At 31.7% G+C, this 15,615-nt stretch overlaps 1 protein-coding gene across 1 annotated transcript; it reads right to left on the bottom strand.

Annotated features, from left to right (window-relative positions):
- Positions 1-5,614: 5,614 nt before the first annotated feature.
- Positions 5,615-9,770, bottom strand: LOC111279481 (disease resistance protein RPV1-like). The gene is made up of 5 exons (XM_089756686.1): positions 9,268-9,770; positions 7,597-8,704; positions 7,229-7,504; positions 6,209-7,114; positions 5,615-6,122 (listed from the first exon to the last, which is right to left on the bottom strand). The coding sequence occupies exons 1-5, from the start codon at positions 9,768-9,770 to the stop codon at positions 5,667-5,669; spliced, it is 3,249 nt and encodes a 1,082-aa protein (XP_089612812.1). The 3' UTR covers positions 5,615-5,666.
- Between the last annotated feature and the right edge of the window lie 5,845 nt (positions 9,771-15,615).

Raw genomic sequence — 15,615 nt, 5'->3', positions numbered from 1 at the left:
TAGTAGATCTCCTAGGCTGAGACTTTATACCACGTAATGTCGAAGGTGGCTCTCCCTGATCAACACTTTTTAGTTGAAAAAACTGCTCACCCTACTTAAAATTGATTGTATTTGGCTTATCATTAACTGTAGTTGGCTCATTCATATCATCAAGTTTTATTTTTTACTCATTTTCACCTTCTATGGCTCTTTTTTGTAGAACCTTTATTGGTATTGAAACATCACACTTAATAGTAACTCATGTAGTCTTCTTATTTTTTTCAAGATCTGCTATGATTTTTTTTCATGGAAGGTCACATTTCTACTTCTGATTGTATTTCTCTTCACTAGATCCCATACCCTCTAGCCAAATTTCTCATCACCATGTCCTACGAACACACATTGTGTGGCATTACTATCCAGCTTTAACCTTTACTCTTTTGGCACATGCATGAATACTTTACACCCAAAAACTTTCAAGTGAAAGTATGAAGCATTTTTCCTTATCTACACTTTTTCTGAAAAGTCAAAACCCAAAAAAATTGATGGTGATTTGTTAAGCAAATAACAAGTTGTGTTGACTGTTTCACCCTAAAATGGCTTTAGTAATTTTTTCATTCTTAACATGCATCTGACCTTTTTCACAATAGTGCAGTTCATCCTTTCAGCTACAACATTATGTTGCGATGTTCTAAGTTATATTATCGCATGCCTGATCTCATGCTTTGAACAGTACTCTTCAAAGTTTTTGGATATGTATTCTCTATCATTATCAGTCTGAATACACTTCAAGTGTAGCCTATCATCCTTTTCACCATGGTATAAAATTTTTGAAAATACTATAATACCAGGCTTTTACTTTTCAACATATACAGCTAAATCTTACGTGAAGCATTATTAATAAAAATAACAAAATACCTATTACCACCTAATGACTCAATCTCAATGGGACCACATACATTAGAATAAATTAATTCTAATCTATTTTCTTTTTTTTGAGAACTCTTACCAAAAGAAACTCTACGATGCTTACCAAACAAACAAAGTTCACATGAATCAAGATACGTACATTTGGTCAAAAGAATGAGAGACTGCCTTACCAAAACTTGTATCCCCTTGTTGCTGATGTGTTCCAGCCTCTTATGCCACAAGTTTGCTGAAGCATCATCCTGAACGGAATTTATCTAGTTGCCATTCAATTGCATCCATGTCTTGTACATTCTGCAGCATAGTTTTCCCTTACAACTACCATAGATACTTTGAGAAGCTTTCACTATCCATTCTTTTGTTGACTCTTATATCCTTCCTTATCAAAGACATTAATAGCAAGTAAGTTCATTTGCTTATTTGAAATGTATCTAACATCCCTCAAAGTCAACATGCAGCTCATACTAATTTGTATAATAATATCACTAATCTCAACAATCTACAACACACTATTATTTCTCATCTTGGTGTAACCAAAATCTTCTGCTTTGTAAGTTATAAATAACTCCCACTTAAGAACACAATAATATACCGCTCTTGTGTCAACTATCCACTCAATGTCGGGATCACCAACATGATTACAATTATCATGCGTACAAATCAAAGTAATTGAATCACTATCTGAATTCACTACTGTAACATTGCCATCATCTGAACTCTTGCCTTTCTCATCTTTCTACTCTTGTTTTAAGATTTTGTAGTATCATTTTATATGATTTTCTTGACCATAATGAAAACACTTCACTTTATCTATGGACTAGGATCTATGTTTAGACTTACTATGGCCTTTTGAGTTCTGATCTTTGTTGATGTTTCTATCCCTATTTTCTGTGACCAGAGCTTGATTCCTAGGGTCTAAATCTTTTCACTTTACTTTTTCATTGAGCATACTATCTTTTACTATCTCTAATGTCACCTTGTAATTAAGAACTAAATTAAGAACAGTCACAATAAGAGTATTTTAGCTGTTTGGCAATGACCCTAAAAGAAACAACGCCTTCATTTCATCATCCATCTTAAGCTCTATAGTAGTCATCCGATTAAATATGTCTTGAAAATCACTCAAGTGCTTTATAATTGATCACCCATCCCTATACTATAAAGTTGCAAGCTTTTTAACAAGTATAACTTTATTCATATCTATTTTTCTCTCATATAATGCTGGTAATTTTTTTCAAATAGTATGGGCATTTATCTTCTATGCTACATTATGGAACATGCTGATATCAATCCATTTTTTAATTGTAGCCAGCATTTTTTTACCTAATTTTTCTCAGCTTTCATCTTTCATATCTGTTGGTTTAGCCGAATCACTAATACCGGCTCATACAAATCTTTACAGTATAAATAATTTTTCATTATAGGCTTTCAAATTGAATAATTTGATGCTGTCAATTTTATCATGAAACGTGTATCACCCTCCATGATCTCAAATAGAATTTACTTTTGTCTTGGGCTACTTTTATATCGATGTCTCAAAATAACCTTTGCTCTGATATCACTTGTCATAGGCCAAGACTCAACCTCTAGGCCCGTGAGGCTCTAGGACCTAGGCATACACTAATCCAGCGTCTCAGATCAGCCTAAGGTCCACACCTTTGTGAGGTATTATTTGCTCTGATCTTTCTTTGGCCTTACGATTTTATCCCACAAGAGGCGCCTCACAAGAAGAGGGTGGTGTGAACCCTTATATCTCAAGATCAACTCTAGTACTCAACCGATGTAGGATTCATAGCTCCTCTCTAGGACCGTGATATTCTCTCCCACTCCAACGTAGGCCCATCGTCCTCGGTGGCACATCGCTAGCACCCTTAGAACTGGCTTTGATACCATTTGTTGGGCCTGAAGCAATAAACATAACAACGTAGAAGCAATATAACACAATAAATCCACAGTAATAGACAATAATCAATAATTAACAATGCAAGAAAAATAAAGCACACCAAGATTTACATGACAAACCCTCAAATGTGGAGGGAAAAACCATGGACCACTAGAAAAAAAAAACTCCACTATCAAATAATACATATACAAAATTCTTCTCTAACTAAAACTAAAGCTAATCAACAATTAAAAAGACAATTGGAGAAATCTCACCAAATAGGTGACTCAACAAATATACTTTGAATTTGTTTCTAAAGAGCCTCAAACCCAATCTTCATCGTTTAGAATGTAGAACTTTGAATCATAAACATATTGACAAAATTTCAACTCAATCAGACTATAGATAGATTTTCGTTCAACCAACTCTCCCTTCTTCCTTTTCTTTCTATTTTCTTGGCTTCTTTTTTCTCTTTTCTTTTTTTAGTTTTTCGGCACCACCTTCTTTTTTTTCACCTTAAAACAACCTCACATATTTTTATTAAGTAGCTAGGGCTTTGTATAAAAAGAAAGACCAAAGCCTATGGCCTTTGATTAGTCCAAACCCAATTATATGGGGCTGGACCCCACTTTCCTAACACTTCCAATACCTAAAAGCTAAAAAAGAGAATTACATCATACATTAATGCAATTTGGACTCTTTATTGACTACTTTCAGCTGTTTATAATTTTACATAGATGTGCTGATCTACAGTTTATGAATACATACGTTATATCTTTCCAGATGATCCTGCCTCAACACATTGTAATTGGAATTGCATTGATTTTTTTTTCCTACTACAATAAAGGATGATTCTTCACTGCTAAATTGGTTCAGGGTGCTTAAATCCAAATATCTGAAGTGCAGTCACCACCTGGATATCTCATCTCATGAGCCAGAGAAGGGCCATCAGGTTCAGCACCAAAGTCAACAAAAAAGTTCGGGTTTATTTTAAGACCACCTTTCTCAGTGTCAACATCAATCTGTAACATGTGGGAACCCTTCTCCACGAGTTCAGGATAGAATTGGCGATTCCATTTGCTGAACAGTGAGTTGGTTACATATAGCCGCATCCCATCTAAGCTCAACTGATCATCTGGGGTCCCCCTCTCAGACGATGTCCCTATAAAGAAGATAAGAAGTTTACCAACTAACAATTAAGTTAAAAAGAAGGGTTTTTTGTACTGAATTAATTTGCCTATGTGATACCATTATATCTCCAGGGGCAAGGCAGTGGGATGTGTGGGGATAAGCTAGGCCTGTCTTCATAACAATATCCTCAGGCTGCAGCACTTTATGCAAGGGGGGAGCCTTGGGATTCTTCGTGTGTCAACCGCATAGATACGACCAGATCTGATTGAAATAGTTAAAATAATGGAAGTGGAACAGTTAAAATATGTCTGTACGATAAAATTCTACTATCTCAATAGCTAATGCTACAATCGGAACCACATTGTTTATCGTTATAGAAGATAGATGATGCAAGAAATAGACATCATAATTCATTTATTCAGTTTGAAAGAGATACGTCTGAGGTGAGAGACATATAATATCCTACACTCTGGTGAATTATAATCTATGCAGAGGCAGAGCCATATTTCAAATAAAAGATGCCACACATATCAGGTGGTAATGAATATTGCAATTGTCTATAATCATGCTATAAAGAAAATTTTATACTCATTTGCAAAGATTTGAATTCCGATTTTAATGCAAGAAAATCAATTACTAAATAAAAACATAAAATTACATATATTTTTATTCTAAATCATGGAGAAAAATTAAGCATATTTTTTGGTTTTATATATTTTCAATTTCATATGGGGTGCATATAATTATATTGTTGCATCAATTATTATCTTTTTAAATTAATTTTATTTGATTTATAATGTATTTGGTAATCATTTTAAAAATGATAAATTAATAGATAGTGGTTGATTTTTTAATAGAAAAATATGTCAATAAACATGATTTCTTGTATAATAATAGCTTATCAGTATCTCACAAAGCAATACTCTTAACCTTAAACATAATCACATATTTACAGACAATAAAAAAAAAACCTTAAACGAATTTATCAAAATAAAAATGTTACCAAACAACTTTAGTGAAATAAATTTGAGTTAAAAAAACCTAACAATTCACTTAAAAAATTAAGATTCAAGATCCAAATCTCATTCTTTCTTTGTACTTCCATATGTAGGTAAACAGATGGGCGACGTTGAATTGGAAGCTAGGGAGAACACAAATGTAGAATCAGAAGCCGAAGCATAAACGATAAAATGAGAAGGAAAATAACCCAAGTGTGCTTAATTTGTACGAAACGAAACAGGTCACACTTCCTTTTACTTTTGTGCACTTTCCAATCTTTTGTCTTTTAGGTTGTTCCTCTTCTTGCTCAACGATCTTCTTTGTTCTACGTCAATATTGGAATAATTCGATTTTGGCTAGGAGGTTGGCTTATAAAGTATTGGTTATTAGCCACATAGTTAGAAATTTTGCTAGTTTAATTTAAATATATTAAATTAAAAATCAAATAAGAATAAGATTATGCTAATAAAAATTAAAACTTTCATATTCACTCATAATTGATAAAAATTTTACAATTATTTTTAACATGATTTCATATTTTTACAATAATTTCAATATCAATATTTATAACATATTTTTTTTCAATATATATAGTTAAACTATCATTCAATCATTGACTTCTTAGTAATCATGCAAATAAATCTTTAAGATGTAATTTATTTCTGAAAATATTTCTCTATTATGATATTGACAACTAATAAAATTAATATTGGTCTCAACAATGAAGGCTCTTAAAACTTAACCCCATCTACCCATGAATTTGCTGATGAATACCAAATTTCTTCACAAAAATTCCACCATGCGGCTCAATTGAAACTTCAATTTCATCTCCTTCGTCAAAGTTTACAACGTAGATAAAATTGTTTTCATCATCAATAAAAAAATTAGGTGTCACGTAACTCACCCACGCATGATCTTGACATATATTCCCATCGAGGGAACCATGTGACCTAACAAAAGCCTCACAGCCCGTTGTTTTATTCTTAAAATATATGGTAAGAGAAACTTCAGAAGTGCTTTCGCCATTACATTCTTCATTGACCGAATAGATTGCGCACACAATCATACCTCGATTTAAACCAATCGGGATTGAAGGCATACAAACCAGTAGTGAAGATCCAATTTCTTTATAGTCGAACCAATCTGGCACCTCTCTTGCTGGGAAGTGAGCTTCCAAACACTTGTACTTGGAAGTAAACGACTTCTGTTTCAAAGAAATACTACTAGTTATGAACATTATCATGCATGATAATATACATTGTATGTATATACAGAGAGATAGAGAAAGACCTTTGGGTTGTTAAGATCTGGTTCTATCCAATTAAAACAACATCGATGAATTGGGTAAAACTCCCACCGTTGAATGTCAACTATTTTGCAATAATTACTAATTCGGATACTATCAAAACGATCACCTATGTTTGATAAGTTTGGGTATCTCTCAATTGATGTGCATTGCTTTGCTTCTAAGATCCATAAATTTTTAGGAAGCTCTGTAATGGATCGAAGGTTTTTGCAGTTATTCAATACAAGGCTCTCTAACCTTGGATGGTTGCTGATTCCCGCAGGTAGGTTACAGAAGTTGTTTCCCCCTAATTTCAAACTCCTCAAAAAATAGAAGCTCCCAAAGTCAATGGAAATTTCATGGTCAGACAAGTTGAGGTCACAAAGATTAAGCTCGCTTAATGAGCTTAACTGAGAGAACGTTGCAGGTAGCAGTAAAGAAGAAGGACCCACACTACTTTTTGGTGAGATCCATGAGGAAAAGTATGAGAACCAATACTTAGAAGGTAACTCTTTTCTAAGTCCAGCCAAAGATAGATCTTCAAGGTTCTTCAAAAGTCCGATCGAGGAAGGCAACTCAGTAATAGCAGATCCACTTAAAACAAGCTTTCTCAAAGCTTCCAATTTGCCCAAATGCTCTGGCAAACTACAAAGTTTTGAGCAGCCATTGAGGTTCATTGTCTCAAGAGACCTTAAGTTGCAAATGCTGTCTGGAAGTTCACTTATGTTCTTGCACTCTGCCAAATTCAAGAATTCAAGTTTTTCCAGATGTCCGATAGATTGATCAACCCCAACTAAACCTGTGCAACCTTCAAGTTCAAGTCTTTGTAGGCTTGAGAGTCTTGCAAAGTTTGGTGTCTCTCCAAGGTATACCGAATAACTCAGATCTAGTATTTTAAGCTTGTGAAGAGCCTGTTGAAACAAGAAAAAGAATATAACAATAAATCCATAATATGCGCTAAGAAAAAAAATCTAAAATATCAAAATTAAGAGAAAACACATAGCATTGCGAGTGATATTAATTACTTTTGTCTCCTTCCAAACTTTTTTGATACTACTGTGTTGCATTTCAAGAACAACCAAGTTTTCTAGATGAAGGTTGGGCGGTAAAACCATTAGTGGACATCGATGCCACCAGAGCCATCTTAACTTTCTAGAAAATTTTTCATAGGAACCAGTGAAATGTACAGAATCGATTTTCAGCAATCTTAAGTTGATCATCTTTGGAAATGCTTGGGTGATTATAAGGTCATCTTCTAGTGTTGGTACATCTAAGCTGAGACCTTCCACAGCTTCCATCCCCTAAATACAAATAAAAAATATTATTAATTCTAGTTAAGTATAGCATTTAGTGCATTTTTAGATCTATTTACAAAGTGCATTTAACATTTTACCATGTGTTTCGTTAATACATCTACAACATCCTGATGAAACCAAAGCCTACTTCGATATCCAGGGTGAGATGGTGATTCTTCATGAACAATCTTTCTTCCCATGTCTCGTAGTAGGTTATGCATTTGTAGCTTTTGATCCTGTGGGTCAACTGCTATAAGAGACCTTTCAAGAAGAGCTTTAATACCAAATTTTGGAAAGAATCCACAACCATCTAGTATTGTCATCACATAATCTTTATTCATCCCAACATAAAAACATGCAATATCAAGAAATGTGGCTTTCCATAAATCATCATCTAGTGTGTCAAAGCTTATCCTAAGCTTCTTTTGAATTTGTTGGTGAGGTGCCTTTTGTAATTTTTCCACAAAACTTTCCCATTCTGGTAGGCTTCTTTTAGACAAAGAAGAACCAAAAATTTCAAGAGCTAAGGGGAGTCCTTGAGCATGCTCCACCAAACTGTTGGAAAGTTCGAAGTAATCATTTTCTGGAGCAGGCCTCCTAAATGCATACCAACTTAAAAGCTGAATTGACTCCTCATGATTCAATTGTTCAACCTTATAACTTTTATCCACCTCTAATTCAGTCAGCAAACGTTCATCTCTAGTTGTGACGAGAATCCTACTTCCTCGACCGAACCACTTCCGATCACCAACTAATGGTCTCCATTGTGCTGACTCATCCAAGTCATCAAGAACTATTAAAACTCTTCTACAACAAAGCCTCTCCTTGATTAAATTGACACCCCTGTCAATATTATCTATCTTGAATTTTTGCCCATTCAAGATATCAGAAAGGAGCTTCTCTTGCATCCTAGCAAGACCATTAGGTTGCTGCGAGTCATCTTTAATATTTGAAAGGAAACTGCATCCTTCAAATCCTTCACAGACCATTAGGTTGTAGACAGCTTTTGCGATGGTGGTCTTACCTATCCCACTCATTCCATAGATGCCCACTACGCAAACTTCTTCAGATCCAATATCTAATAATCTCATCACCCATTTAACACGTGATTCTAGAGCTACTGGGTGAGTGGCGACGTGCAAGTCATTACGTTTTAATTTTCTGATAACATCATTGACAATTTTTTGGATGAATCTCGATTCATACCTGTGAAATTATTTGGGATGAAACAACAGAAGAAGAGCACAAGAAAATTTGATTATCAGTAAACACCCATTTTTTATTATTTAATTTTTATAATTCTCTTTATTACAATATTACAATTAATTAATTATAATAAAAAAATATCTAAGAGTTCATCACTTAAAATGAGGTTTAAATAATTTTTTGATGGACACTTCATAATGCTAAAACTAAATTATAATTGATTAATTATATTACAATAATTATATATGATATATTGTCATTATACACTTCAAACAAACAACTTTACAACAAAAATAAATTAGACATTTTTCAGGTATATATAGATTGTGTAGAATTTCTACTCTTAATTTTAAGGTTTAAATCATCAAACATAAAAAACAATTTATACTAAGATATAAATTGACTACAATAATTTAAAATTAGGCGCATATAATAATTTTCATAGCACTAACTAGCAATTAAAATTAGTTTCATTTAATTTTTTTTATTTAAAAACGAAGATGTACATATACATATACATTTTAGAATTTTTTGGATGATTCATCTTAAAAATTAAATATTACCCATTTGTCATGTTTCGAAGGTCCCAACCGGATAAGTTTCCGGCTTCTGTTAGAGCTTTTCTCCACTTTTTAATCCTTTCCATCTTATCTTTAAACCGTTCTTCGTGTTTAGCAAAAGCTTCTTCATAACTTCCGATCTGTCGCCGGACCTCAGATGGATCAACATCGTAGAAGACAGGAATAACAAACTGGCCTGTTGTGTTTTTGCACTCAATAATCTTGACAAGCTCATCAAGACACCACCTGGAAGAAGCATAGTTTTTAGAGAAAACCACGATAGAAAGTTTTGATTCTTCGATTGCTTTGAGGAGCTCCGAGGAGATGTCTTTTCCCCTGGGAAGTTCATCGTCATCTCTGAAGGTAATCACTCCATCTCTCACCAAAGCTGTGTAGAGATGATCTGTGAAGTTCTTCCGAGTGTCTTCGCCTCTAAAACTTAAAAAGACATCATGGTTCCATTTAAAGCGAGAAGAAGATGCTTCAGAGAAACTTTTGGTAGCCATGGAAAGTCAAACAGAAAAATGCACTGGAGAAAATGGTTTTTGGAAACTTAGTACATCCATCTGAGAATTACAATGTAAGGGTCATTACTATTCCTTACTTTACTATTCAAATTAATGTATTCTTTATTGAGAGCATTACAATCACCGGGAACCTTCCAAGAAAAAGCTTCATTAAAATAACTTGGCGGCGTAGTGGGTGCAATGTGATGTAGACTTTAATATTATTTTTTTAATTCAACTTGCTCTTGTCCTTCGCATTTTATTATTTTAACTTAAATCATTTTATAGATAATAAAGTGATCCAAATGCATTCACAATATATATAAAAACATAGATTCCATACATCTCTACCGTAAATATGATAGCAAGAATAATTTATATTAGAATTTAGCTCCAAAGACACGTTTTTATTTTATTTTGGTTTTTTTTTCCGTCATTAGTATTTTTATTACATTCATTAAATTTGAATATTTATATTATTTTATTTTTAAATAATTATTATATATTGAACATATAATTGCCTATTGTATAAATAGTTAAAATTCATCAAATGCCTTTTAATATGTGAAGTTTGTTTCATGTACAAAATATATTAAATTAACGTTAATGTATATTTGGAACTATAAAGATAAAGAAATTTCATATTAACATTAACTATTTATTTGTCAAATAAATTCATTTAATAATAAAATTTTATGAAAATAAAAACTCTTGTTTACAAATTAAAATCTCATTAATATTTAGAAGAAGAAATATTTAAAATATAGTAAATATAATTTTCATTTTAGTCAATAAAAAGTTTCACCAATATCCATGATTATATATAAAAATTATTCTATACGTTACTATCGCTAGAAAAAAATTTTCAACTTCAGAAATAGGTCAAAAAATTTATATAAATACTCTAATGAGGAACTTTTCAATCTTTTATCCTCATTTACGAAATCTAAAAACTGCAATGCATATAGGATAGTTTTTTCCGTAAATATATTTTTATCAATCCTAACGTTGTATTTGACCAATCAAATTTTTATTAAATTTTCAGAATTACTTTTCCATATATAGACTATATTAAAGTTTTTTTAAACTTATCAAATGGATTTATATGATTGTGATATATCTATTTAAAAATTAAATGATGAAAAAGTTTTTTATACACCTTATGGCTCATGTTTGTACTATTATTTAGGAACAAACTTGTCTGTTGAGATGAATTCTTAGCAACTTTGGACATTTGAACCGTAAATCTATGCTCTATGGTGTCTGTATTATATGGTAAAATCAATGTGAAAAAATTAAGCTTCGTTTCTCAAACGATTTTGCTTTTTGTTATTTGTTTTCTCATTTTCATTCTCTTTGGAAAAAAAAAAATACACACACACAATAAAAAGTAAAAGCGACCTAATTGTTACACTATTCTCGTTTATTATATTTTATTTTTGGATTGTTACTCTTTTTACGAAACTTCCCCAAGAAAATTTTATCACAAAATCACCATATGATTTAGACAGATCAAAGAAATTCATTTGAGGGACAGAAATTAAAAACAACTTTCAAATCTTTTTAATTGAGTAATGATCTTACATAGTGAAATCTATAGGATAATTATTTGATTCCATCGTTCACAATTACAAATAAATTTTTATGCCATATGAGAGGGATTTCAAATTTGAGATTCAATTGCAACTAATATAGGATCAGCCTGATAAGAAGTAACGTGAGAATAATATAAAAAAAACCAAGTTGTTATTTCTTTTTTTTTTAATATAAATTAAGAAAAATTTATTCACTTTTGTCATTTACTATTATATTTTATTTTTGGATTGTTACTCTTTCGATGAAAGTTTCCTAGAAAATGTTATTCCAAAATCACCAAATGAATAGGACAGATCAAAGAAATTCATTGGAGGGATGGAAATTGAAAACAACTTTAATATTTTTTATAATTGAGTAATGATCTTACATAGTGGAGTCTATAGGTTAATTCTTCGATTTTATCGTTCACAATTAAAAATTAGAAACTATGTCAATAGCTAATCAAAAAAACTTTCTAGCCAGGTGAGGTTGATATAAAATTTGAGATACAGTTTCAAATGATATGGGACCACGCTGATAACAGGCAATTTGAGAATATTGTCAAACAAAACCAAGTTGTTATTTATTTATTTTTGTAAACGAGGCTCTCTGGATTTGATTTATGCTCACTGAAACTAAAATTCCAATACTTCACTGATAAGAATTTTTTATTTTAAATGAGAATTTTATTCAAAGCATGGGATGTAGTAAGCAGGAATAGAGCTCGAATCGGAGGCAAGCTCTGCAACTCATATTTTTCCTTTTAATTATTTTTTACCTAGTTAATTTCAGAATCCATTGACAATTAATGCATATAAAACAACAAATTCCATCTATACTCATTTGAAGATGACCTATTGTATTTTTGCACTTGTTGAAATATTGGGGTTTAAACAGATTAACATAATTCAACTAATTAAATTCAAAGTAAAGATAGCAAGCACATAAAAGAAAGTGTTATTCATAAATAAAAGTCTATATCCGCGAACAGAGAGAATGAGAGAATATTTCACTCTAATCAAAGAAGTAACAATCCTACAAGATCAAAGTTCTAATCACCGAAGAATAAGAGTTCGTTTTTGATATATTAATAGTGTAATTTTTAATTTTACAAGCTAAATTAAAAAGACTATTACGTGTTTTTTTTTATATTTTTTATTACACCTTAAGGCTTAAGAGATATGTGTCATTCCATTAATCTCTTTTTTTATCTTTGAAACATGAAATTCCTTAGAGACAAAACCATGCGTTTGATTCATAAACACTTCTCTATCTAATTCTCTATAAAGAAATGCATTTTTGATGTTTGCCACAAATTCCACTCCTTATGGGCAGCCAAAGAGATGAGAGATCTGACGGGTGTCATCTTGGCAACTGAGTTAAATGTCTCTTTATAATCCAGTCCATAATGTTGCGAGAAATCTCCAGCAACCAAAAGTGCTTCGTATCGATCCACTGATCCTTCCTCCTTTTTCTGAAACTTGTAAACCCATTTGCATGTTACTGGTTCAATGTCATTGGGCTTTGGCACAAGCTCCCATGTATTATTCTTTATGAATGCTGAAATTTTCTCTTGCATTGCTACTTCCCATCTTAGGTGCCTTCTAGCCTTTCCAAATCATGTAGGTTCACGAGAGTCAATTGGACCTATAAAACAGCATTGGGTTATAGTGGACTTATTTGCTTGGACTTTATAGTCTTTTGCCAAGCTGGTTGCTTTCTTTCTCGGCTAGACCGTAATCTGATCATCTCTTTCTTGTTCCTATTGTTGACTTTCAAATTTGTTGTTGCAGCCTTTTTCTTTGCTGCTCCCCCTTTCTCTAGACTCTTGGAATTCTTCATGATTGAAAAAGTCGTCATGTAGGCTTAGTTTAAACTTTGCAACATCATTAACTTTGATGTTTGACTCAATCTTTTCTAAGGTTTTATAGGAAAGTGAAACATCATCAAATACCACATCTCGAGAGGTGGTGAACCTCTTGGTTTCTAGATCATGCACCTCCAATCCTTCTGATGCTGATCATAACCGGTAGAAACACGCCTTTTTGCATTTGGATCTAGTTTTGTTCTGTCACTTTTTGAAACAAAAGCATAACAAACTGAACCCAAAACTCGCAAGTAACTCACATTTGGCTTCTTATCGTATAAAAGCTGAAAGGGAGATTGGTTACGTTGCCACGGAGGTAAATAGTTCACTGCATCACATGAGCAACTGATAGCTTTAACCCACAATTATCGAGGGAGATTCTTGTTATGTATCCATAACAAACTTGTCTTTGAGAGATGTGCAAGTTTCCTTTCAGCAACTCCATTTTGTTGAGGAGTCTTTCAACATGTTATCTACTTTTGAATCCCATTCTCTCCACAAAACTTTAGAAAGTCTGTATCCGTGTACTCGAGCCCATTGTTTGTTCCTAGGCACTTGCTCTGAACATCAAGTTCCTTCTCAACTTACTTCTTGAACCCAAGAAACTTGTCGAAAGCCTCATCATCTGCTTCAGAAAATACACCCAAGCAAAATCTGGAAAAATAATCAACAAAAATCATCATGTAGTGATAATTGCTGTAACTTGATGTTTTGGTTGGTCCTATCAAGTCCAATGAATCAAATCAAAAGATTTTGATCTTTGATTTTGCGATGTATTGAAAGACAAGCGTTGAGATTTGCAAAATTGACATCCTTGGCAAACTAAGTCTAGAGGTATGCTTTTCAGAATAGGAACGCCATCAACCATCTGCTTGGACGCGATTTCCTTCTATTACTGATATCCAACATGGCCTAATTTTGCATGCCAAATAGCTGCATTATTGTTTCGGTTAGTCTTCTATGCATAAGGTTCAGAAGCAGACAATACAAATAAGTTAGATTTTCTATTTTGATTCTTTATAAAAAAGTTTAAATAAAGATTTTTTTTATCATTTCTCATTTAATAGTGATATTTTAAAAAAATTAAATATTGCTTGAATCCAAATAATTGAAATTTCTTTCACTTAAAATTAATTTTTTATACCTTTTTTACAAGCAATATTTCAAAATACTTTATCTTTTACTCTATAATTGTGGACTTTATTAGTGCATATTTCATATTTTTTTAATAAAAACTTAAAATTTTAAATTAAAAAATTTATTATATGAAACTATAGAAACCACAAAATTATTGCTACATGGAAGAGATTGTTAGTGGTAATAATATGGTCAATGATTGTCAGTGACAAGTTTGAATATTTCAAGTAAAAGGTGCCATGCATATAAAGTGGTAATGAATATTGTAATTGTCTAAAACCGTGCCATAAAGAAAAATTTATACTCATTTGCAAAGATTCAAATTCTGAATTTAATGCAAAAAAATCAATAACTAAATAAAAGCATATAATTATATATTTTTATTCTAAATCTTGGAGAAAAATGAAGCAGATTTTTGGGTTTTATATATTTTCAATATCATATGGGGTGTATATAATTATATTGTTGCATCAAATATTACCTTTCAAAATTAATTATATTTGTTTTATTGTATTTGATAATCATTTTAAAAATGATAAATTAATAAATAGTGGTTGATTTTTTAATAAAAAAATGTCAATAAACATGGTTTAATGTATAATAATAGCTTATAAGTGTCTCATGAAACAATACTCTTAATTTTAAATATAATCACTTATTTATAGACAGTAAAAAAAAACCCTTAAACGAATTTATCTAAATAAAAATATTACTAAACAAGTTTACTGAAATAAATTTGAGTTTAAAAACCTAACAATTCACCTAAAAACTGGAGATTCAAAATCCAAACCTCGTTCTTTCTTTGTACGCCCATATGTAGGAAAACAGATGGGAGATTTTGAATTGGAAGCAACTGAGAACACAAATGTAGAATCGGAAGCCGAAGCATAAACCATTAAATGGAAAGGAAACCAACCCAAGTGTGTTTAATTTGTACGGAACGAAACAGGTCACATTTCTTTTTACTTTTGTGCACTTTCCAACTTTTTGTCATTTAGATTGTTGCTTTTCGTGCTCAACGATCTTCTTTGTTCTGCATCAATATTGGAATAGCTCGATTTTGGTTGGGTAGTTGGCTTACAAGGAATTAATTATTAGCAACGTAATTAAAAATTTTATCAATTTAATTTAAATATATTAAATTAAAAATAAAATAAGAATAAGATAATGTTAATAAAAATTAAAATTTTCATATTCACTCATAATTGTTAAAAATTTTACAATTATTTTTAATGTGATTTCATATTTTAAAAATATTTGTACCAT

The sequence above is a fragment of the Durio zibethinus genome, chromosome 27 (genome assembly GCF_047325235.1).
Source record: "Durio zibethinus cultivar Kanyao isolate XHJ-2024 chromosome 27, ASM4732523v1, whole genome shotgun sequence".
NCBI lineage: Eukaryota > Viridiplantae > Streptophyta > Magnoliopsida > Malvales > Malvaceae > Durio > Durio zibethinus.
This window is presented reverse-complemented; position numbering and strand designations above follow the sequence as displayed.